Raw genomic sequence first — 23,020 nt, 5'->3', positions numbered from 1 at the left:
GGTTAGCATTTCAATCTGCAGTGGCTGCTCTGGGTTATAACTTTCTTAATTCACTAACATACATTTGATTTCAGGGAGACTTCCAAACAAGTAAGGCTTCTAGCCCTGTCTACCCACCTCCGACAATGCCTGTCGTGGAGGTCAGCCAACCCAATAAGGACAATACCCTCCTCCCCCGAAGCCAAAGCTGGATGCCACTACCACAAAAGTGAACATTCGTTCTGGGACTCTGGCCATGGAATAGTATTTTCCACTGCACTGACCAGCATTCTGTCACTAGACCCTCCTAAGAGTCTTATTTATAATGGGGAAAAAATCCAGAAACAATTGAAATGTTTGACAATAGGGGAATGGTTGAGTAAATTCTAGTCTAACCATATATTGGAATGTTGTGCATCCATTTAAAATGCTGTTTATGAACAGATTCAATATCTTTGGGAAAAGCTCATGTTATAATGTTTACTGAGTTGTTGCAAAAGAAAACCAAGAAAGGACAGGACTGGCCATCAGCAGGGGAGCATATTGAATAAATTGAGATACATCCATGCCGTGGAATATTACACATTTATAGACAAAACAAGTTAGATATGTATCTACTGACCTGGAAGGTGTCCCTGATGGATTGGTAAGTGAAAAAGCAAGTTGCAGAGAAATGAGCTAAACTCTGATTTCATTTTTGAAACAAAATAATAAAAATTCTCCCTTACTGTGTCCATTGGTTGCATGTGAGAAGAGAAGGTTGGAGGTCACATTTCTACCTGCCTGTTAACTCCAGTTACTTTGGATTGGGTGGAAGGGAGAGAGGAGAGATTAATTTTTCTTTGTAATCTTTGTGTTGCATATATGTGTATCAGTGCACATTACAAGTGCCCATGGCCTCTGTGATTTGACTGAAGAATACTGAAAAAAGAAAATGCAAAATTATATATACACTGAATCACCAGTGTGAAATATGCATTAAAAATTAGAAAAAATAAATGAAAATATTAACAGCAGTTGCCTCTGGAAGGAAGGTGAGGTTATAATGTTTCCTCTTTTTTATTCTTGCCTGTATTTTCCAAATTTTCTAAAATGAGAAAAATGTATATATTACTGTTTAAAATATAGTGGCCTTCACCTTCTCACCAGCCAGTCTAGCCTTTACCTGCTATAATCTGGGGCCTCTGTTCACCTTGCCACCTGCCTTTGCTGGAATTCATGTATCCATTTAGAAATACTTATTGAATTCTAGGCACTGGGGATGAAGTAGGAGCCAGGACAAAGCTCCCACTCTCAGCATTCTTACTTCCAGAGGGACCGTTTAGACATCAGGCCAGGAGGCCTCCTCCAAGACCTTCATCTTAGCCTTTCTGTGTGCTCCATCCATTGAGTCACCTTCTCTTGTATGGACTTACCCTCTGGTTCTCTTCCTACCATTCTGCCTGCCTCCCTGCCCCTACTCTGTCACCTTCTTTGTCCCTTATACATAGTGTTTCCTGGGGCTCTGTTCTGAGCCTCCATCTATTTCTTCAACACTCATACCCAGATTCTGAATCAGCAACTGCAAACTGTGCTCCCCTGAGCCAAGGCAGCAGTCCGGGATGCTGAGATGGTGGTGAATGTTGGCATCCACGGTCGTCCAGGACATGAATGAGGGTAGCGCTTAAGGTGTGGCTCTCGTGGGATCTGTACTCCAGAATCACTCTGTGCATCCCTTTATCACCTGTTAAAGAGACTCACATGTACATGTATTTGCTTATGTCTAGTCTGTGATCTGAGCCCATGACCTATCACAGGGTCTAACTTGGAAGGGAGGGAGGGAGGGAGGGAGGGAGGGAGGGAAGGGAAGGGAAGGGAAGGGAGGGAAGGGAAGGGAAGGGAAGGGAAGGGAAGGGAAGGGAAGGGAAGGGAAGGGAAGGGAAGGGAAGGGAAGGGAAGGGAAGGGAAGGGAAGGGAAGGGAGGGGAAGGGAGGGGAGGGGAGGGGAGGGGAGGGAAGGGGAGGGAAGGGGAGGGAAGGGGAGGGAAGGGGAGGGAAGGAGAGGGAAGGAGAGGGAAGGAGAGGGAAGGAAGGACACGATGCAGTGACATCACCCGGCAGGTGTTAGAGCATGAGCCGAGAAGATCTGGTTCACTGCCGGGGAGGGAAGTTTAGGGAAGTGAACTGGGGAACTCCTTTGGAAGTTGTGGGGATAGAAGCTTCATTTTATTGTTATTGTGGCTGAACACTTTCCTAGTTCCTGAGCCACTTACGTCTTCTTTTGTGAACTAACTTGTTCAAGACCCTGTCCAATTTTTCAGTTATAGTACTGCTTGTTTTACTATCGATTCGTCAAAGTTCTTTCTATATTAAGGAAGTTACTTTTCTACCTGAATTGTTTGTATGCCCTTTGATTTTGATTCTGTTTTTGACATACAACCATTAATACTTTTTGTATAAAACTCACTCTTGTGTCTTCCACAGCTTTAATGTTCAGAAAATCACAGTTAGGTCATTATTTCCCTATATTTTCTTCTAATTATGTTTTTGGCTTGATTTCTTTATAACTTATAACTCTTTATTCTATCTGGAATTTATTTAGTATGTGGTGTGAGTCAAGGAGATAATTCTTTTCCCAAACAGTTAATTAGTTGACCCTGCAAAAATGTTTTCCTTTTTCTCATCGATTTTTTAATATCTTGCACATATTTCAATTTTTATGTGCATTAAGGCTGTTCCTGCAGTAGCATTTCATGTTCTGCCTGTCCACTCTTGGACCACCTCCACATGATTTTCATAAGCGTCATTTGATGATTCTGTGTAGTATCTTGTAGGATCAGATGACTACATTGACTACCTTTTAAAGCTTTTGCATTGTCTATAACTGCCTATTTTTCCACTTAACTTTAGGTATCATTTTACTAAGTTTAAAACAGGTCATTGGACTTTTGATCAGAATTGTATTAAGCTTATAAATTAACTTTTCAATAACTTTTCCAAAGGTTAATATTCTAAATTAACCTTTCAGTAGTCTTTCCACTCAATATTATGCTATGTCTCTCTAATCAGATTTTTTATCCCTCTGTAAAAGTTATTTTCCTACAGTGCCTACACATTCTTTATTATTTATTTGTATTTATTATATGCATTTTGTTATAAATAGTACTGGTTTTCTTTATATTTTCATCTGTCTCTGGCATACAGAAATGTTATTGATTCTGTATATTTATTTCGCACTTGGCTACTTAACTGCAATTTCTTATTAGTTCTAATAACTTTATAATTGATTCCCCTGGGTTTTCTTGGCATATTAACATATCATCCACAGACCATATGTGTGCTTCTTTCTCATTTCCTTTCCTTGTGTCGCAGGGGCTGGCTCTTCCAATAAGGCGTGAAATCTCAGAGGTGATAGTAGCATTTCCATCTCATTCCTGATCTTAATCAGGTGTTTCACCATAAGTACCATGTAGGTAATTGGTCCAAAATGATGCTTTATTATGGTTAAGGAAATAATCTTTTTCCTAGTCCCGAGTGCTTATTTAATCAGGTTTACACGTCTTATTTTATTAAATGCCCATTTAGCATTTATTCAGAAGACCTTAACTTTTTGCTCTTTTACTGGGATACTTTGTATTAAGGCATTTTTAAAAATATTAGTCATTTTAGCCATTAACTGTCCTTTGTCAGTTAATCGCTAACATGTGCTTTAAAAAAATAGTGAGTTAATGGCATTAGCATCATAGTTAAGTGGGTAGACCTGACATGGACAGCTTACATTGAATCCCATCTGCAAGTAACGGTGGGCCTTGGGCCCTCTCCCTTAACTTCTCTTTGCCTTACTTCTTCATCTGTAAAATGGAGATGATTTTGATAGTGTCCACCTTTAGGGCTGTTGTGAGGATTAAACACGTCATTATATGTAAAGTTGCTAGGAGAGTGTCTAACCACTCACCAGATACAAACAGTGTGTTAAATTATTGAGAACTTACCATGTGCCTGTAACTGAGCTTGGTGTGTGGCTTTAAAAATGGGAAAACTCCCTTGTGGTCTGCTTTCTCATGGAGCTTACGGCCTGGCAAGGAGACAGATATTTATGAAATAATCACATAGAAACATGGAAATTTGCTTGTATGATGAGTTCTACCAAGGAGAGGTTATGGTGTCATGAGAGCATGTAATAGGGGGTTTGTTATAGTCAAGGAAAGACACTTGACCACAGCCTGAAAGATAAATATGCCAAGAAGGAGGGAAGAGTGTTCTAGGCAAAGAAAACAGCATATGCAAAGGTCCTGTGGCTGTGCAGTAAGAGGGTGTAGCAGATACAAAGGACTGACAAGGGTGGGGTTTGATTGGAAACTAGTGGACACCAGTCTAAGAACCACTAGCTGCCAGACCATGCAGAGACCCTCATAGACCTTAAGAAATTTTTTTCTTACTGAAGAACAGTGAGGAGGTCCCCAAGCAGCAGCATCACTGCAGCACCAGGGAGTGAATTAGAGGAGCAGACACTCTGTTCCCACCCAGATGCTGTGCAAGATCAGAATCTATAGTTCAGCCTTGTCCCCAGGCAGTGTGCATGCACTGTGAGGTCTGAGACCTCTGGCCTGGGAGGACCTGTTTCCAGAAGGAGGGTGTATGTGAACACCAGTGTTAGAGGCAGCTGAGAGAGAACTCTGTTAAATGAAGACTGAAAAGACCCTCTGGACCCATCAGTGACCTCAGTACACCTGTTTGGGTAGGTCACCTGGACCAGAAAGCAGAAGCAGCAGGGCTGGAGAGGAAAATAAGGAAATGGAGACAAAAATTGTAGAGAGGTTGTGTTTTCTAGAAATATGGCTGTGAAGAGGAAGACAGACATAAGGCTGGAGTGAGAGGAGGAGGAGAGGGGGGAATTGCTTTCTTATGATAGAGTCTTGAGCACATTTAAAATAGGAAGGTTCTAGTGGAGAGGAAACGCTTAAACATGTGTACCCTGTAGAAGAGAGAAGCGTGCGTAAGGCTCGTGAAGAGGAGGGAGGGATGGGGTCCGAAGGGCACACGGAAGGATTATGTTGATATAAGAACGTCCAAATCTATAGATGATTTTTTCAAAAGCTTATTTGAGCCAGAGGATATGCCTTGAAACAAGATCTCAACAGACTTAGAAAATGCTTCCTAGACCGACAGTTGGCAGCTTTTATGCATTGGGATTAGGGAGGAAACACAAGGAAGATTACGTGAAGGCGGGAGAAAGCCAGGCAGGGATGGGATTATAGGGTAGTGAGGATGATGCTCTCTGGAGGGTGGGTTTTCTTCTAAGGGGTCTGAAAAGAGGTGTTTCAAGGGCCTGTTAACCTAGATGCACAGCAACAATGGGCAAGGCTTGCTTAAGGCAAAGAGAAACCTTTTATTAGAGAAGTTACATGCCTGGGGTGTGACTACCCAATATAACCTGCCCATTTAGGAATTTATGATCAGATCACCCTGTGAGGTTACTTTCCAGTGAACCCCCTTTCTTGTCCATAATGTTAAGATCTAAGGAGAGGTGGTTCCTCTGAGGAGGAAGGAAGATAGCATGGGGCAGGCTAGATGGGTTTGGAATTGGGAAGCCGGGATGCCCACTGAGGGCTTTTATTTTCAGTGGGGAGTGAGAGGAGAGGACAGTAGCTAAGATGAGGGGCCTAGAGAGTCAGGAGGCTGTGGAATATGGAGAAGGTTTGACGTCGTCACTCTGGCATCTCCTGTAAAGAGGACCTCCACTTCTGCTTGGTCTGGTTGCCTTTTTGTTCACTCTCTCTGAGCCTTGGTGCTCTGCCTCACAGAGTTCTGATGCTTGGCCACAGTGATGCACATTGTATCACCAGGCCAGGGTGCCGCACAACAGGCACACTCAGTGTCAATCACCCATTTGCCCTCCCTCTGTGACGAGCGTGGGGCTGGCCCAGAGGACATACTTGGAACAGTGGGTTCATGATCCTCTAATGCATTGCTCCTGTCTCTCAGGAAGCTTCTAGGACTTCTCTTGGCCACACTGAACTGCTCCCTTTCTCTCTCACAGGCCAGAACTGCACGTTCCAACTGCAGGGCCCCAATGGGACAGTGGAGAGCCCAGGGTTCCCATACGGCTACCCCAATTATGCCAACTGCACATGGACCATCACCGCAGGGGATCAGCACAGGATCCAGCTCGTCTTCCAGTCCTTCGCCCTGGAAGAGGACTTCGATGTCCTGTCGGTGTTTGATGGCCCACCCCGGCCGGAGAACCTGCGAACCAGGTACCACCTGCCCTCTTCCCCACAGCAGGTAGCTGGGCCCTGAGCCAAACTCACTGAGAGGAGCAACCCACGGGAGTGAAAGATTTATGGTCACCAGCAAAGACCTCTGTTTTTATGAGGTCCGCCCTCAACTCTTCTGCTTTCTTTACATTTCCCAGTTCCTTTCTCCTGCTTAGCAGTACCCAGTAGGCAGGGTTGATGAGTTGGATATTTGGGAAGACGCGACAGAAGACATAAAAGGGTTATAGAAGAATTCAGGTTTTCCTATTGAAAACCGATTTTGTGTGCATTTGGGTGTTATGTACGAATATCTGTTGGTGTCTATTCTCTGCACACACAGAAATTAATTTTCTCCCCTTGGGCCCAGGAGATGTGCATTGAAAGCTAATAATAGTGGCTGTGTCTTGCATCTTATACTTGGAAACCATTAATACTTTGTTGGAATTTGCCTTGCATTGTGTGGCCTTGGCTGTGGGTATAGAATCTGAAATTTGGGGAAGATCTCACTCTCTCAAACCCCACTGCAGTTGATGGATGAGAAAACCACGGAGAAGGTGAGACTGCTTTCCTGTAACCTTGACCTCACAAGTGAGAGTTCTCATGGAGGAAGGAGGCAGGGATGGAAGCTACAGCCTCTGCAGAAAGGGCAGGCTTTTCTGGGCAGAGGTAAAGGCTCCAGAGTTACTGCTCTGAGGTTTGGTTGATGGTGGCCTGCCCTGCTCCACTGCAAGCGTTGTCCTGGTCCTGCCACCAGGCTTTGGGCTCCTGAGGAAGCCAAAGGGTTAAAGGCTTACCAGCCAAGTTCTGGGGAGCTTGGGGTGCTAATTAATGATATACTATTGAGAGTGTCCCTGCCAAGTCCTTAACCCCAAGGCTTTGTTTAAGATGCCAGGAGCAGGGTCACAAACAACATTTACAATTCAGCCCCAGCCCTCTTCTCTCTGGCAGCCTGCCCTCTCTGGGCAATGCAGAGGTGAGGCTGCCAAGCCTGCAGCAGAGGTGGGGGTGTCTTGGGATCCCGCTGACTAGAGTTTCTTTTAGACAGAACTGGGCATATCCGTCTCCCCTGATGCTCAGCAGGGTTTGGCACACAGTGGGTGTTCAGTGAAATGTGGGTGGAGGGACTGGAGTCCCCTTCCCTCATTCATTCCACAAATATTTCATGAGCACCTATTACGTTCCAGACACTGGCCTGGGTGCTGGGGATATAGCACTTACAGAACAAATCATTGTCTTCATAGATGTTATATGCTAATGGGAGAGACAGGCATGGGCTTGAATATGTGAATTTAATGTTCAAGGATATCAGGGCCAGAGATAGTAAATTGGGAGATTGGGAATGAATAGTACTTAAAACCATGATATTGGATGAGGTCACAGGGAACGAGTTGTCTCATTAGATGCTGAGCTTAGGTGATACCGTGTAGGGCATCTGAATGGACTTTTGATGAATGTATGTTGAAAGATAAAATGTCCAATCAGGCTAATGGGGTGCTTGGTTGGGGTATGGACGCTGGAGGCAAACTTTCCAACACTGCCTACTGGGGTTATTCCAGCTTTCCTTGCTCTTAAGGCAGGATCCACACATATATGGTCAGACCTCTGCTTCCTGACGTTTGGGTTTGCTGGCTCTGAGTGAAGTGTGAGAAGACTCACCTGAGGTGGGGATTGCTCTTCCCTGGAAGGTGGGGGTTTCGTGACCCAGGGAGGTGGTCCTAGAAGAGGAGAACCCTTGTTTGTGTACCTGGCTCCCACTCAGCCCACTCTGGCCAACCAGCCATGTTTGAGGAGCAGGCTCCCAGGGTTTGTGCCTTCACTGGGTCATTTTCCTTTGGGTTCCTCCTCTGTCATCTTCCTGATCTGCTCCTGTCAGTTTATTTCAGAAGTAGCCAAGGACATCCAGTCTTAGCCGAGGGGAAGGCTGGAGGGAGGGTTCTGCCTCTTAGCAACCCTGGAGCAGAGGAGCTCACACCGTGGGGAAAACTTAGAGGGGAAATGATCCCAGAGGGACCATCCAAATAGCATGGAAAATGTGCTTCTCACAGGTTTTGGAATGATACTCCTTTGGGTGTGTAAGGGGGGATAGCGAATATGTTTGGTGGGAACCCTTGGATCTTTGTGAATTTTTTATTTTCTCGCATGGTTATTAATCTGCTAGGATTTGTTTAGTCATGAATCAGTTTCTATATGTATGTTTGTCTAGGAAATAATCTATTTTATGGAGATTGCCAAGGGTATCAGTGTAGAATTGCATAGTTTTCCCACGAAACACTTCTATCCCTGTGGTATCCCTGATCACATCCCCTTTCGTGCACCTGCCCCTGTACCTTTGTATTTTTCTTTTTACTCGTTTCTCTTGCCAGAAGTTTGCCTGTTTTATGGTTCTTTTTAAAGCTCCAACTCTAGGGCTATCAATTTTTCTCTTTTCCCTGTTATCTAACATACTGATTTCTGTTTTTATCTTTATTCATTCTTTTCTCCCACTCACCTTAGGCTGATATTGCTCTTACGTTGATTTTGTGAATTGAATTAGTTTTATTATTTCTTGTTTGATAATGAAAACATTAAGAAGCATTTTCCCCTCAGTACAACTGTGACCATATCCCATTAACTTTGATGGATAGTCATTATTGTAGAAAGATCTCTAATTGCAATTTTGTTCCTTCCTTGACTCTAGGGATTTTTTCCTCAAAATTCCCAGTAAACTTTTTTATACTTAAGAAAATTATTATCTGGTTGAACTGCATTATGATCAGATTATGATTTCTACTTTGGAGAATTTGTTGCCTTTATTTTCATAGTGTAAGATCATTTTTATGTAAATGTCCTATGAGTACTTGGAAAGAACATAGATTCTTTGGTTGAAGGGTAAAAAATTTGTTAGTATTACTTAATTTTTCTAATTTCTTCTTTATTGTCTAAATGATAGTTGTAGAGGGTAAGCAATGTGTTCTTTTTACATTTTGCTATTGTTTATGTCAATTTCTCCTTTATTTCTAAGTTTTCATTTTATACATTTTGATGCTGTACTCTTTAGCTTGTATTTTTAAACATTAGATCTTCAGAGTGAAATATATATATTTTTTCAATATAAAAATTATGTTTATCCCCAAATGTTTTTGCCTTAACTTCTACTTCTATACTAATATTACCACCTTTATTCTCTTTTAGGTCTGCATTTACTGAGTCCCTCTTCGCCAATTTCTCTATTTTTAATATTTCTATATCATTGTTTTAGGTGTGCCTCGTAGCACAAGATATAGCTGGATTTTTATTTTTAAATCCTTCCTGAGAGTTTGTATTCTTTAACAGGAAAGTTTATTTCACTCACTTTTTTTTTTGTGATAACTATTTGCTCTTTTGTATAATATTTAATACTCCATGTTTTTAAGCTTCCTTACTGTTATTCCCTTTACTCTGTCCTCAGGGTAAGTTTTCTTTGCCTTTTCTGTGATTTTTATTCTAGTGGTTAAAGCTATTTCTTCAGAACACATTTTAAGTTGTATTTCTCTGTCAACATTGCTTCTAGTTGGCCTTTTTCTTAATTGGGTCTTACTGGCACACCTTGTAGAAATTTCTTAGCGATTGTAGCATGTAGGAACTTCTCCCTTTCCTGGTTTCCAGTGTGGACATGTAGTCTCTCGTTTTACATGCTTTAGGCTATTTCCCTGAGAATTAGGGGTTAGGTTGGAGGGGAGCGGAACATACTGTCTTGCCTCTCCATCTTGAACTGGGTGTTTCTCTTAAGGTTTTTATTCTTGTTGATGCTGTTGTGAAAAGAATTATTTTTAATTTAATTTTCTTTTTGAATTACTCATTGATAATATCTAGAAATACACATTATTTTCCTATGTTGATCTTGTGTCCCATGACCTCGCTGACTTTGTTATTAACAGTTATAATAGTCTTTATGCCTGCGAATGAAAAGCTCTAGTTCTTTTACAATCTAGTTGCCTTTAATTAAATAAAATTTTTTTTTTTTGCCTAATTGCAGTGGATAGAACCTTCAGTACAATATTGAATAGAAGCAGTGAGAGTGGACATTCTTGTCTTGTCCCTGATCTTAAAACATTCAGTCTTGCTCATCAAGTGTGATGTTAGTTGTAGGTGTTGGGCAGGGCCGTTCTAATGAAGGTTTTTAGTGGAGGATTTTGGCACAGTCTAGCTGTGGTGTGGAAAACACTGTGGGGTGGGGGCCAGACTGGTGACTGCCGGGCCAGGCGAGAGACTGTGGCGCCCAGACTGGAACAGTGTGGAGAGAAGTTGCTGTGGGTTTGTGTGATGTCATGGGGTCACGTTGTCCCCGGAGTTAAGGGCAGGTTTATAGGGACTGTGGAGTGGGAATGAGGCAGAGGGAGGGCTGGAGGGTGCCTCTGGTGTCTGACTTGGAAGCAGAAAGCAAGCCAGGTGGGCCCAGTGAATCTAGTTTCCAGTAAAACGTGTTCTCATGGGCTGCTACCGGGGTGTTTGCCGCACTGATGCTGTCCTTCCTTCATCTGGCAGAACAGGTAGGTCACCGTCTGTCACGGTGTTTTCCTGGGAGACAGTAGGGTACGGTGGGGACAGGCTGAGATTTATACTCAGCTTGGTCCTGTATTTATTTGCACTGTGACCTGTGCAAGGTTTGGTCTCTCTGAGCCTCATCTATAAAACAGAAGTGCCACTCACCTGCCTTACAGGGTTGTTGCATGTGAGCCACCTGCCACAGACCCCGTAGCACTCTGCAAACATTACTCACATTTTCCCTGCCCTTCTGTTCTTAGGACCTGGGAACTCAGACTGTGATTAGAGGGCTTTGGTGCCTGTCTCGGCACTTCCTCTGTGGCTCCACCATTAGACCTTTTAGATCAGGAACTGCAGATGTGAAGGATGGACCCTGAAGCAGGTATTAGGTTCACAGGGAGTCATTCCCTGTGGGTGGCAGTACTGATCCCCTGGCAGCCCCACTGTGGGGCGGAACCACCAAGAAGCCTGCAGCCGGCTTCTCTGCTTGCATCAGGCTGGGCTCTCTGTGTTTACTGTTGACGACTTGGCAGGCATAAGTTTTGCAGTTCTGCTCTCTGTACATTTTTAACGCACTTTTTTTTTCTTCCCTCACTTCCAACACTGACCTTTATCTCTTACTTTATGGATGCATTCCAACATAAGGCAGAAGAGTCACCCTCACACCCTAGCTCCCAACCCCCTTCAACTCACCTTCCTCCAGCGGCTTGCCCATTGGTTGTGTTGTGAGCAATGAGCTTTCCTCCTGGTTAGATTCTGAGCTCCTTGAGGCAAGCAGTCAAGCCTTCTACCACGTTTCCCTGTGGCAGAGCCATGAGCGAAGTGGGCTTCTTGCAGGTGGATGACACGAGTTTGAGTTCCTGTTCCTCCCACAGCCACTTGGCATGAGCAAGTCGCTCTGATCCTTATCCTCAGTGTCCTCATCTATGAAGTGGGTATATCAGTATCTACCTCATGGGCTGGTTGGTAAGGATTAAATTAAATCATGTATATAAACTGCTTTGAATTGTGATGAGACATAAGAAAAAAATAGAAAACACAATTAAGCAAGAAGATGCACACACATAAACTCAGTAAATTTGTAAGTCGTGAGGTAGAACAGTGAGTAGTTCTCAACTGAAGGCTATTTGGAGCCCCAGGGGACATTAGGCAATGTCTGGGAACATTTGGGGCTGTCATACTGGAGAGGGGCTATGGCATCTAGTGGGTAGAGGCCAGGGATGCTGCTAAACATCCTACCTCCCACAGGACACCTCTCACCACAAATGCCAGTAGTGCTAAGGTTGAGGGATCCCATGGTGGGTGATTGAAGAGTTAAGGCTTTTAGTGTCGGACACACCTGGATTCTAATCTCACTTCTCTGCCAGTGACCTTGGACAAATGAGCCAACCCATCTGAGCCTCAGTTTTCTCCTCTGAGAACGGGAGAACTCTCAGTGATGCTAGGTGCTCAAAGCTGCACCTGGCATCGTTCACGAAGAGGTGCCAACAGGCACACTGCGCACAGCTTGTTCTATATGCAGATGCCATTCATCTCCCAACGACTCCCTTTCTCCACCAGGAGTTCATCGCCATCTTCTTGAAAGCATCTCACATTTCATCTAGAGCTATTCACAAGCAGCAGCATCCCAGGGTGCCAGGAGGCAGCGTCTGGCTGCTTGAAATTAAATTTACAATAGAAACTGATCAGATTCTCCCCATAATGGATCAGAGTGGGAAATGGGAGTAGGAGCTGGTCCTGGAGGCCGGGAAGCCTGTAGGAGTTTGGAAATGAGCAAGGAAAGAACAAAGAGCCTTCCAGAGAATGCAGTGTCAGCCCTGCCTGGATGAATAAGTGAAACAATCCCCACATCTCTGCTTTCGCACAATTAGATGGCCATCCCGTGCTGGCAGACGTCCGATTGCATTGCAGTTTAATGTGGAATGAAGTTTTCCAATGGAACACAAGCAAACATAATCTATAGGGATGTTGCTAATAGACGGCATCACTGTGCACTGGAGGGTTTATAGGGCGCCGGTGATGACTGCACCAGTTAAGCACAGCTAAGCATCCCTTAATTTACACATTTGGGCTCATGTTATGGGAAACACTACAACTAACTCGTTCCCTCAATTACTGGCAATACACATTCTGTCATCAGCCTAAGGTGGAATGCAGTTAGTCATTTGGAGCCGGTTGCAGATTTCATTCAGCTGGCATTAGACACCTGTTTGGAAGTTGTAAAAAATTCACCAATTTGCCAGATTTACCGTTGTCTTATGAATATGGATCACGGTAGAGGCCCATAAAGAACCTGTCTGTTGGATCTCTTAAAAAGTGTGCCTTGTACATCGGTAGGGTTGTCCTTGGAGGGTCCTCTCCTCAGAGTTCCTTGAGAATGAGCTCTTGTGGGCAGGAGGTGGCTGGAAGGACCCATGGAGATGAGGGAGCATCCTTGTTTAGGACTGACGCAGAGAGAGGACACTGGAGAGGGGAAAAGAGACATGATGACACTGGACACCTGTAATGGGTCAGCCATCATGCTGGACACATCCATCCATCCATCCATCCATCCATCCATTCACTGTTATTTATTCCACATTTGTTGAATGCCTACTAGGGACACCAAGTGCTGGCAGTACAATAGTTATCAAGACAGCCTCTGATTTCATGGAACTTACGATCTCTTAAAGGAAACAGATAAATGAAGAGGTAAAGATAGTCCAGAACACCGTGACTGGGGAACCTGACCTCATTGCGAGGGGATCTTTGTAGATTCTGATCTGGGCACCTGGAATGTCTTCCCTCCAGCTGCTCCTTTGTTTAGTTATCATTCTTCACATCTCAACTCACTTGTCACTTCTTCACCCAAGGAGTCCTCTGTGACACCCCTATTTTTCAGCCTGGTTAAACCCTCCTGTGATGATAACCCCTCCATCCAGATCACCTACATCCATCCTTCATGGTTTTACATGTGCATGTGTGTGATAATTTAATGAACTCTCATTTCCCACAATACTGAAGCTCTTTGACGGCAGGGACTGTTTCTGTTTTCCTCTGCATTGTATCTCTGGGGCCTGGTTCAGAGTAGGTGCTCAACAAATATTTGTGGAGTGAATGGGTGAATGCTTTCTGGAGGAAGGGATCCCTGATAGGGCAGGGAAGGAGGGATGGGTAGACTGTTTCAGGCCAAGAGAATAGGGTGTGCACAGGTCCAGGCAAAAAACAAGAGAAAGGCAAGATGCTCAGTGATGGTGGGTTCATCGTGAGTGGGGTGTAGTGGGGGAGGGGCGTGGCTGGGGTAGATTACCAGGGGTTGGTCCTATATGCCATGCTGGGGAGCTTGTGAAGTATCCTGAGGGAAGTGGAGACACAACAAAACATCTTAACCAGGCATTACATGTATTATCTAATAATTCAGCAACACACCCATGAGATGAGTGGTGTTAGTTTCCTTCGCAGGGGTGTAGGAAGCATCAAAGTTCTCTAAGCTGCTAAATGGTTAAGTGGTTCCTACGGCCAGGAACCAGGTTTTCACCAAGAAGCCTTCTCACTGCTTGGGGCTCATTTGCATTCATTCCATTGCCTTTTAAAAAAGTCATTCCATTTCCCTTGTTAAGCAGTTTCTTTAAAATAGTAAAAGTAACAAGAACTCACTACTTCTAAAAAGTCAAGCAGTGCAGTAGTGTATCGAGCAAAAAAACGCAAGTGCCTTCTCGTCCCAGCCCCTCTCCCTAGAGGTAACCGCTGTTAACAGTTTGGTGTGTGTCCAATTTCTTTTTAACTACAGATTCATTAAACTGCCCATGAGGCTTATTGGGACATCCATCAGCCCTTTAAAAATTGTTCTGATGAATTAAGTGTAAACTAATTAGAAACATGGATTCAATTACCCTCGAAACACACAAGGGTTTAATAATTAATAGGAAGAGGGCTCGAGGCCAAAGGCATTATGGATTTTATCAAACCCCTAACATCTGAAAAGTAAATACGCTTGATTCATCCTAAATGCCGGCAGATTTGCCATCCGGAGGCAAACCTGTTGGTAGGAGCTTTGTATTTAATCAGGAAAGTTATCTATGATTAATAAGGAGTCAGCTGAAGAGTGGAGAGGCCAGAGCCTGCTAGACAGGGCTGCCTGGGACCGGGCAGCAGCCTGTCTTTCTGAATTACCGTTGCTGGCTTTATTCTTGGTCTTTCACCAGGCAAGCTTTGGAGATTCACTAAAGTTCCCAGTGAGACCATTGGCCCCTACTGTGCACCCACAGCATCTGAGGAGCAATGCTGGGCCAAGAAACACTGTAGGTCTTTGAGGGGAGCATTCTGTTTATCCCCTTAAAGCATGAGCTGTGATGACTTAGATGGACTTAGAGGAGGGTTTGGGGGTTGGAATAAATATTTACCTGTCGTGCACCAGGTGCTTTATGGACCATATCTCACTTAATCTTCACAGTTTTCCCAGAGGTAGGAATTATTACAGAATTTTGATTGCTAAGAATCAGTGCCTTGGGGCAGCTGTGTTCAAACTCCCAGATTCTGCTTGTCTTCCAAGTTCACACGGGTTGGCATGGCCACATTAGGTCTGAGGGGGATGTGGAAAGGTAGGAAGCAGGGTCTGCCTGGCTTGGGGCTTGGGACACCAACTGCAGTGACCCAGAGGCAGCCATGTGCTCCATCACCTGATGCCAAAGGGTGGGTGTGGACAGACGCAGTGGGGGTTGCGGTTGGCAGCCTGTGATATACAAAGCCAGGTGGGCAGCAGTGTTGGGGTCCTGAGCAATCTCTCCATTCACAGTAGGACCCTGTGGTTCAAGGTCAAAGTCTGTTTTTGTAGCAAAACTTTACCTTGCTCGTTTGCCAGGTCTGTTAGTTAATAGCAGCAAAACTTAAGGGCCCTTGGAGTCTGAGTCTCAGGCCAAAAGGTTGTGCTACTTGCACCCCTCCCCATGATGGGTCCTGCCCACAGTGTCACCTGTCTCCAAGTGTTGGTTAAAGATGCGACTTTCCCCCAGAATGGAGATGGCGACTCCGTGACCCTCACCTGCCCCTTTGTTGCAGCTGGTAGCCAGCAGGGCTGTTGCTGAGATAAGAAAGGATCCCCTCTTTGTCCTCAGCTCCTGTTTTCTGAACCTTGGGGACATCAGCAAGCACTGTGCAAGGGACTCTGGTAACCAGGGATGTTGTCCTCACTGTGCAGGCAGGTTTGGACATGTAATTCCAGACTTTACGATGTTTCTTTGTCAGTAGAAGTGGTACCCAAATAATACCTCCCAGGTATTGAGCTCATCCTTCTCTTAGAATTAAAGTAAATAGAAAAGAAAACCAATTCTCAGCTTTTAAGTGAACAAAGAGCCAAGCTATTACTTCCTTGGGTGGGTCTGAGCTGCCACAAGATGTGGTGCCCAGCACCAGGCCCAGCATGAGGCCTGGGCTCCATCCCAGCTCAGTCGCTGACTTGCCTGTGATCTTCACCTAGTCCTGTTCCTTAGGCTGGGGACATTCTCCTGACTTGTAAATTGAGGACTTAAGTTGAGTGAAACTCCAAAGCCTCTTCCAGCTCTTAAATGATGTGATTGAGCGATGCCAGAGATATGTGCAGAGGGCTGTAAAACACTCCTGATCTCCTCAGATTATTTCTGCCCTGTGCAGTTACTGCTCTTGGCTCTTCCTGCAATTCCACCATTTGTCTTCGGCATTAGGGTTTATTTTCCAGTGGCCTATTAAGCAGTGTGGCCAGGAGAGCTAACTGTCCACCATCATTCCTGCTGCACAGTGTAGAGTTGCCCGTGGAAAACAGCTGCCCAGCAGGGTGACCTATTCCCCAGCCCACACCGCCTTGCATCTAGGTGAGGCTGTATAGCTTAGTGATCACTAGAAAATGGACAAAAGTATATGCACCCCTCCCAGGCCTGGCCCAGAAAGGCACCCCTGTGATCTTGTACTTTGTCTCTTTCCCTGGAGACAGGAAATGTGAGAAGCATGGATGCCTGGGTGACTTTTTGAAGTAGAACCCTTCCCCTCCCCCTCCCCCAACTGCTGCTGCTTGGATGGATTTTATATAAGTGAGACATAAACTCGTTCACAGACTTGGATTTCTGAGAGTCCAGGGTTTATCTATCTTTGTAGCTAGCGTCTCCTTAGCCATTTAGACATTGCAAACTCTGAGTGTTGGTATTTAGGAATTTATTTTAGAACCTCGAGGCAGGCGAGGATTCCAGAGAGCAGAGTCCACTAGCTTTCCAGAGTGGACACTTGGTCCTGTTTGCTTTGGGGGAGATGAAGCTCCTGGATGGTCTGACCATTGTGCCTAAAACTTAGGCCTTCTCCTCATGAGTGCAATATATTTTAAAGCAATTTTTGTACTCCTGACTTTTGGTGGATTCTTTTTGGTACCAAAATGTGGTTCTGGTGGTAGTCCTGAGCCCCATTCCATCCCCTGCAGCCCCGGATGAGTGCACAGTGGGTGTGGTAGTTAGGAGAGAGGCTTTAGAGCCAGCCTGCTTGGTTCAAGGCCTTGCTCTGCCTCTTACTGGCTGTAACTTTAGGGAAGTCACTGCTCCGAGTCTCAGTTTCTGCACCACAAAGTCGAAATTATAGCTGCACATACCTTGAAGGGAAGATGTGAAGATTCAACTACCCTACAAGGCAGAAGAGATGTGAAGATGCTGGGCACATGTCAAGCACTCAGTAAATGTTGGTTGTTTTATCATTACTGTCCTATCCAAAGCTCACCTCTTCCAACTACCTCCAGTCTGGTCCAAGCCACCATCACCTTTTGCCTTGATTATCTTAACAGCCTCCCACCTGGTCTCCCTGCTATTGCCTTTGTCATCTTCAGTCTGTCCTAATACCAGAACTAAAGGGATCTTTTACTTTTTCACTTAAAAAAAATAAACTTTTAATTAAAATAAATAGAAATTGTTTGAGAAAAGTTGTGAAGATGCTACAGAGTTCCTATACACCCTTCATCCAGATTCCCCTATTACTACCATCTTACATTTGTATGGAACTCTTAACAGATTTCCTTAGTTTTTACCTGATGTCCTTCCTCTGTGCTTGGATCCCATTATGTTCAGTCATTACGTCTCCTTAGGCTCCTGTTGGCTGTGACAGTTTCTCAGACTTTCCTTGATTTTGATGACAGACGGTTTTGAGGAGTGCTGGTCAGGTGTTTTGCATAATGTCCTTCTGTTTGGTATTTTCTGATGTTTTTCTCATGATTAGACTGGAGTAATGTGCTTTTGGAAGGAAGACCACATCCTCATCATATCATACCAAGGAAACATGCTATCAGCATGACTTATCCCTGTCCACATTGACCTTGATCACCTGGCTGAGGTCATGTCGGTCAGCCTTCTCCACTGTAAAGTTATTCCCCCTCTATACTGCCCTCTTCGGGGCGAAATCACTATGTGCAGCCCACGCCTGCAGAGTAGAGAGTTATGCTTCATCTCTAGGGTAGAGTACCTACATAAATGATTTGGAATTCTTCTGCAGGAGAAAACTCTATTTTCCTCCATTTATTGATTTATTTATATCAGTATGGATTCATGGGTATCTATTTTAGACTTTGGCTTATAATCCAATGCTAGTTTATTTATTTTGTCTCTCAGCTTGTTTCAGCTTTGGCCATTGGGAACTCTTGACATGGCTCCTGTTTTCTTTGACATTTCCCCTTCATTGTCAGTTTTCATTATTGATGTTACTGCTGCTGTTGTTTCACCAGAGTTCTTTGGTCACATGAGCTTTGGTTCCTTTAGTGAAAAAATGGTCTTAGAAACCATGATATGGCACTGGGTGTACTCATTCCTATCAGGGTATCATTGCTTCTAGACCCTCTCAGCTGACAGAGCAAGGGCATAGATTTGTGTGTACAACCCATGTATCTACACATACCTGTACATGTTTTATCTGTATCTATCTATCTATATTCAGCTAAATATGAGTTCACACTGAAGTCTCTAACTCCAATCCGTCACCACATGGACCATGCTAGCCTCCTCCCCTTGCTTATCTGAAACCTTCGCGTCAACAATGAGGAACTGGGCTCCCACCATCCACCATCTATTCACTAATTGTTCAAGTCCAGGATGTGGGTGTAGTGGTATCTGATCATCAAGCTATAACCCAGTGGGAAGCAACATTTATAACTAGAGATCAGTGATTATGTGCAGTGCCTTTTGCCTTTAGTCTTACAGATTCTACTCATTGTGAAAGTGACTTAGATAAATGAAGAAAATACACGTCAGGGAAGGGGTGTGATGTGTAAGGGATGAGATTTTAATAGGATGGCCAAGGAAGCTGCCACAAAGGAGGTGGCTTTGGAGTAAAAACTCGAAACAAGGTGAGTTTGGTGTCTACCTATCTTCAGGTGGCTCCAGGGCACCTGTTGTGTTGGGTTGTGTGTCTTACAAGCGTTTTCTTTCTCAGGGCCCAGCAGGTTTTATTAAGGAAATTTAAGGCTGAGGAAACTCAGTCATTAGTAACTTCAGGTGACATGGTAGACACTCAGGCACATGTATGACATCTGTCCCCCAGGAGCTGTGCTCCCTGGGGTTCCCAGGGTAACATGATGAAGGCAGTGAAGATATGTAGACTGGTCTGAGTGGTGCAGCCATAGAATTGACTTCTGACCTCATGATGCCCCTGAGCACCTTGGAGGCTGGCAGTACAGTGTCTTCAGTCCTGTCTGAAGAAGATGTCTTCACAAAGTCTATGTAGGTGAGCTTCTCTGCACCTGACAAGGGCTTTCCCTATCCCTCCTAATTCACTCTTCCCCATCAAGCAACCATAACAAGGAAGAGTAACTATAAATTTGGCCCCACCTTCCAAATTTGATTTTGTCCTAAAGGGCTCTCAACTATTGGTCTGGGGGCTTTGTGATGCCCTGGCTGATCGGTAGAGACACATCCATCCTCTTATCTTCTCCAGCATTCTGTAGCCTCACATCATAGACAAGGTGGATCTTAGACTTATAGGCCGAGGAAACTCAGTCATTGGTAACTTCAGGTGACGTGGTGGACACTCAGGCACATGTATGGCATCTGTCCCCCAGGAGCTGTGCACAACAAACTCTACACAGCAATGGGGAAAGATGACAGAGCCCAGCTCCAGTAGTCCAGCTGTATTTCAGTCATAACAGGACTTCTTCATGGTCCATAGTTAGAAAGTGAGAAATCTGTGAAGGCTCTTGGTGGGTGGGTAGAAGAAGACAAGGAGTTCTTGCAGACCAAGGTGGGTTTGGAAATATCCACCAGCTGCAGGGCTCCACCCTTGAATCGCCCACCGTTGCTCCTCCCAATTCTGTTTTGATTGTTTGAGCTTCCCAGACACATTGTGTGATTTACTTCTCTCAGTAATCCAGTAAGTATTGTTTTCTGCCCCATTTTGCAGAGGAGAGAGCTGAGGTTCAGAATTGGGAATAAGCAGAGAGCTAATAAGAGGTGGCCAAGTTCTCAGTATCCTGCCCTGAGCAGTGCTGCCCAGCCACATGGGCTACCGGTCGAGCGATGGCTGGAGGGAGGCAGCCTAACAAGGAGCCTTGGGTCCCGAAGGGCATCTGTGAATGAGAGGGGCCCTACCGGAGAAGGGATTTCTCTTCCCAGTCCCACCCACCCCCATGCTGGAACTTACCTGGACTTAACTTCTCCTCCTAAGCCGGTGACGGTGGTGACACGGCAGGTTATTTGCAGAACCCCGAAGGAGCGGGTTCCTTCTATTTTGGAGTATGTAGAAGAGTAAAGATTTTCTTTAATTAGATAGTGCCGGATAGATTTAATTAAAGCTTCAAACCTGCAATTTTCTTTGTTTGATTGATCAGTTGGTACTGATTGCCTGGAGTAATTATGAAGGGAGTGGTGGCATTTCTAAAGCCTGGTGGCGATAAGAAGCAGACTGAGTCACCTCCGGGACACTTGGCTGTCAGAATGGAGTCCGAAAGGTTTGAGTTGCACACATGTGTGTTAGCTGCTTGACTGAAAAGCAGGGTGTCTAAAACCACACTTTTGTCTAAATCGTGCTCCTGGCTGATGTGCTTCGTAAAAAAGTCCCCTTCTCTCTCCTTTCTCCCAATGTGATCACATCCCTAGGACCAGGCAGTATTCTGTGATTTTTGTCTTTGTGAAATAATTGAACCACATCGTTGGGAACGTCTCCTAATGGCCTTTTAAAATTGTTGGAGCCCACGGAGGGTCAGGGGAGAAAGATGGCCTCTCGTAGTGCAGTCTGAGTTTAGGGAACTCAGACGGAAGTTTTTAAAAAATACTTTTATTCAACTGCAGTTGACATACAATATTATATTAGTTTCAGGTGTACAACATAATGATTTGACAGTTATAGATCTTATGACGTGATCACCCCAGTAAAGTTAGTCCCCATCTGACACCGTACATAGTCATTATAACATTATCGATTTTATATCCTGAACTGTACTTTATGTCCCTGTGACTTTATAACTGACAATTTATATAGCCAACTTCCTTTCACCCATTCCCCAACCCCTCTCCCATCTGTTAAGCATCAATTTGTTCTCTATCATAAATGAACAAACTCAGAAGGAGTTTAGAAGTCAGGCAGTCCTGGGTTTGAATCCTAGCTCTGTGACCTTGGGCAGGTACACTTTCCTTTTCATTACCTGCAAAGAGAGAGAGTAGGTGAGAGGACCCCAGGAGCAGATGAGTGTTTATCTAGTGTCCAACCTGTTACAGGGTCTCATTGAGTATTTTTCCCTTCCCCTTCCTGTGCTCTGTTGCCACATTGAGGTCACCACCATGCAAATCCATGAGCTCATGAGACTATCTTGCTCACCGTCACAAAATAGCCCCCGGTGCACTGCCTGGTACTTGACAGGTGTCGTCAGGTATTTGTCCAGTGGACGAATAAATGAGTGAGTACCTTGTGCCTTTAGGTCCCACCCAAAGTGGGTCACACTAGCACAGGGTGGAAGAGGTGGCTCCATTCATGAGACGCACTGGGCACAGGATAAGCAGTGTGGAGGGTCTGCCATTGGAAAGCATCAGTGGGAGAAACTGTTCTCTTTTCCCAGCTAGTCACACTGCCGTGGGAGACTCAGTTAATCTCTCAGTTATTCACTGGTGGAGGATGCTAAGGACAATTGTCAAGACTGTGGCAGCACAGAAAAATGTTGGAGTTTAAAAAACAAAGTGTTTGAGTTAAAAAATAACAATTGCCTGTGCATTATGTATGGTCACTGCGTAAGAACATATACTTCCAGTGCAAAAGACCTGAGGGAAATACAGCAGCATGCTGATAAGAGAAGCATTGTGATGGCTGGATTATAAGTGAGTTTTTTATCTTCTTTATTAAAAAACGTTTTGTCACAAGGTTGTGTTATTTTTACAACGAGAATGCATTTTAAATGGATACAAAGTTAAAGGTAAAGGAAAGGAAAAAGCTTGTTTTCCTCCCACCCTTACCCACAGAGGGACATTGACGGACTGAAGTGGGTGCAGGGGAGAATGGCCTGGATGAAGAGGGATTTGTTCAGTTTATATTGCAAGATGGAAATTGAAGGACTTTGGGGTTTACTTGGGAAAAGGGGACTTTTAAGAGAAATGTCAGAGGCCTGGGGAGACAACTCAAAAGCTGATGTCTTTGTGAAATGGAAGTGACAGGGGAGCAAATTTTAAGCCATTTTTTGTATATTCCTAGAATTGGGGCTCCTTCCCTCAGGAGGCACTGAACATCTAGAAGACTCAGTGCGAAAGTTGGAGCTTCTAGGGCTGCTCCTCTCTGGGCCACAGACACTCTGCCTGCATGCACGGTGGGGGCTATTCTCTGTGGATCAGTGATTCTTCCCCTGGGGACATACCTCCCCTCACCCTGACGCTGGAGTCGGGGGAGAGCCATCTCATCAAACATTCTAGGTAGGAGGGTGGTACATGTGCAGTTCACAATAACTGTTGCTTTGATTAGTTTCATTTTTTAGAAATTTTAAAGCACATTAAAGAAGTGCTCATTTTATGTGGATCATAAAATGTGGGGTTTTCGAAGATTGACAGTAGTCTAGATGGGTACTTTGCACACTTTAATGTGAATATGCGTCCCCTGGGGATTTTGTGAAAGTGCCAATTCAGATTCCACAGGTCAGGGGTGAGGCCCAACACTCTGCAGTTTCAGTGAGCTCACTGGCGATGCCAACGCCAGCAGTCATGGTCTACTGATGCCCTTCCCACAGCTCCTGGGGCCCTGGCTGTGTAGAATGGCAGAATGTTGGTGGCTTATGTATAAGTCCTCAGTCCATCCTTTATAGAGTCTGTTAAATGGGGAGGAACCAAATAAGAACGAAGACCCAGGCATGAATGA

At 44.6% G+C, this 23,020-nt stretch overlaps 1 protein-coding gene across 1 annotated transcript in view; it reads left to right on the top strand.

The window, feature by feature from the left end:
• Window positions 1-23,020, top strand: part of CSMD2 (CUB and Sushi multiple domains 2) — a gene marked incomplete at its 5' end in the record, with an annotated part of 488,286 nt that overhangs the window by 48,386 nt on the left and 416,880 nt on the right. The window contains one exon of the mRNA XM_081146285.1: window positions 5,998-6,214. Coding sequence (XP_081002411.1) covers window positions 5,998-6,214 — 217 coding nt within the window. The remainder of the gene's footprint in view (window positions 1-5,997; window positions 6,215-23,020) is intronic.

Source organism: Miniopterus schreibersii (genome assembly GCF_964146895.1).
Source record: "Miniopterus schreibersii genome assembly, chromosome: 8".
Lineage (NCBI taxonomy): Eukaryota > Metazoa > Chordata > Mammalia > Chiroptera > Miniopteridae > Miniopterus > Miniopterus schreibersii.
The sequence above is the reverse complement of the archived record's forward strand: the minus strand, read 5'-3'. Positions and strand labels throughout refer to the sequence as shown.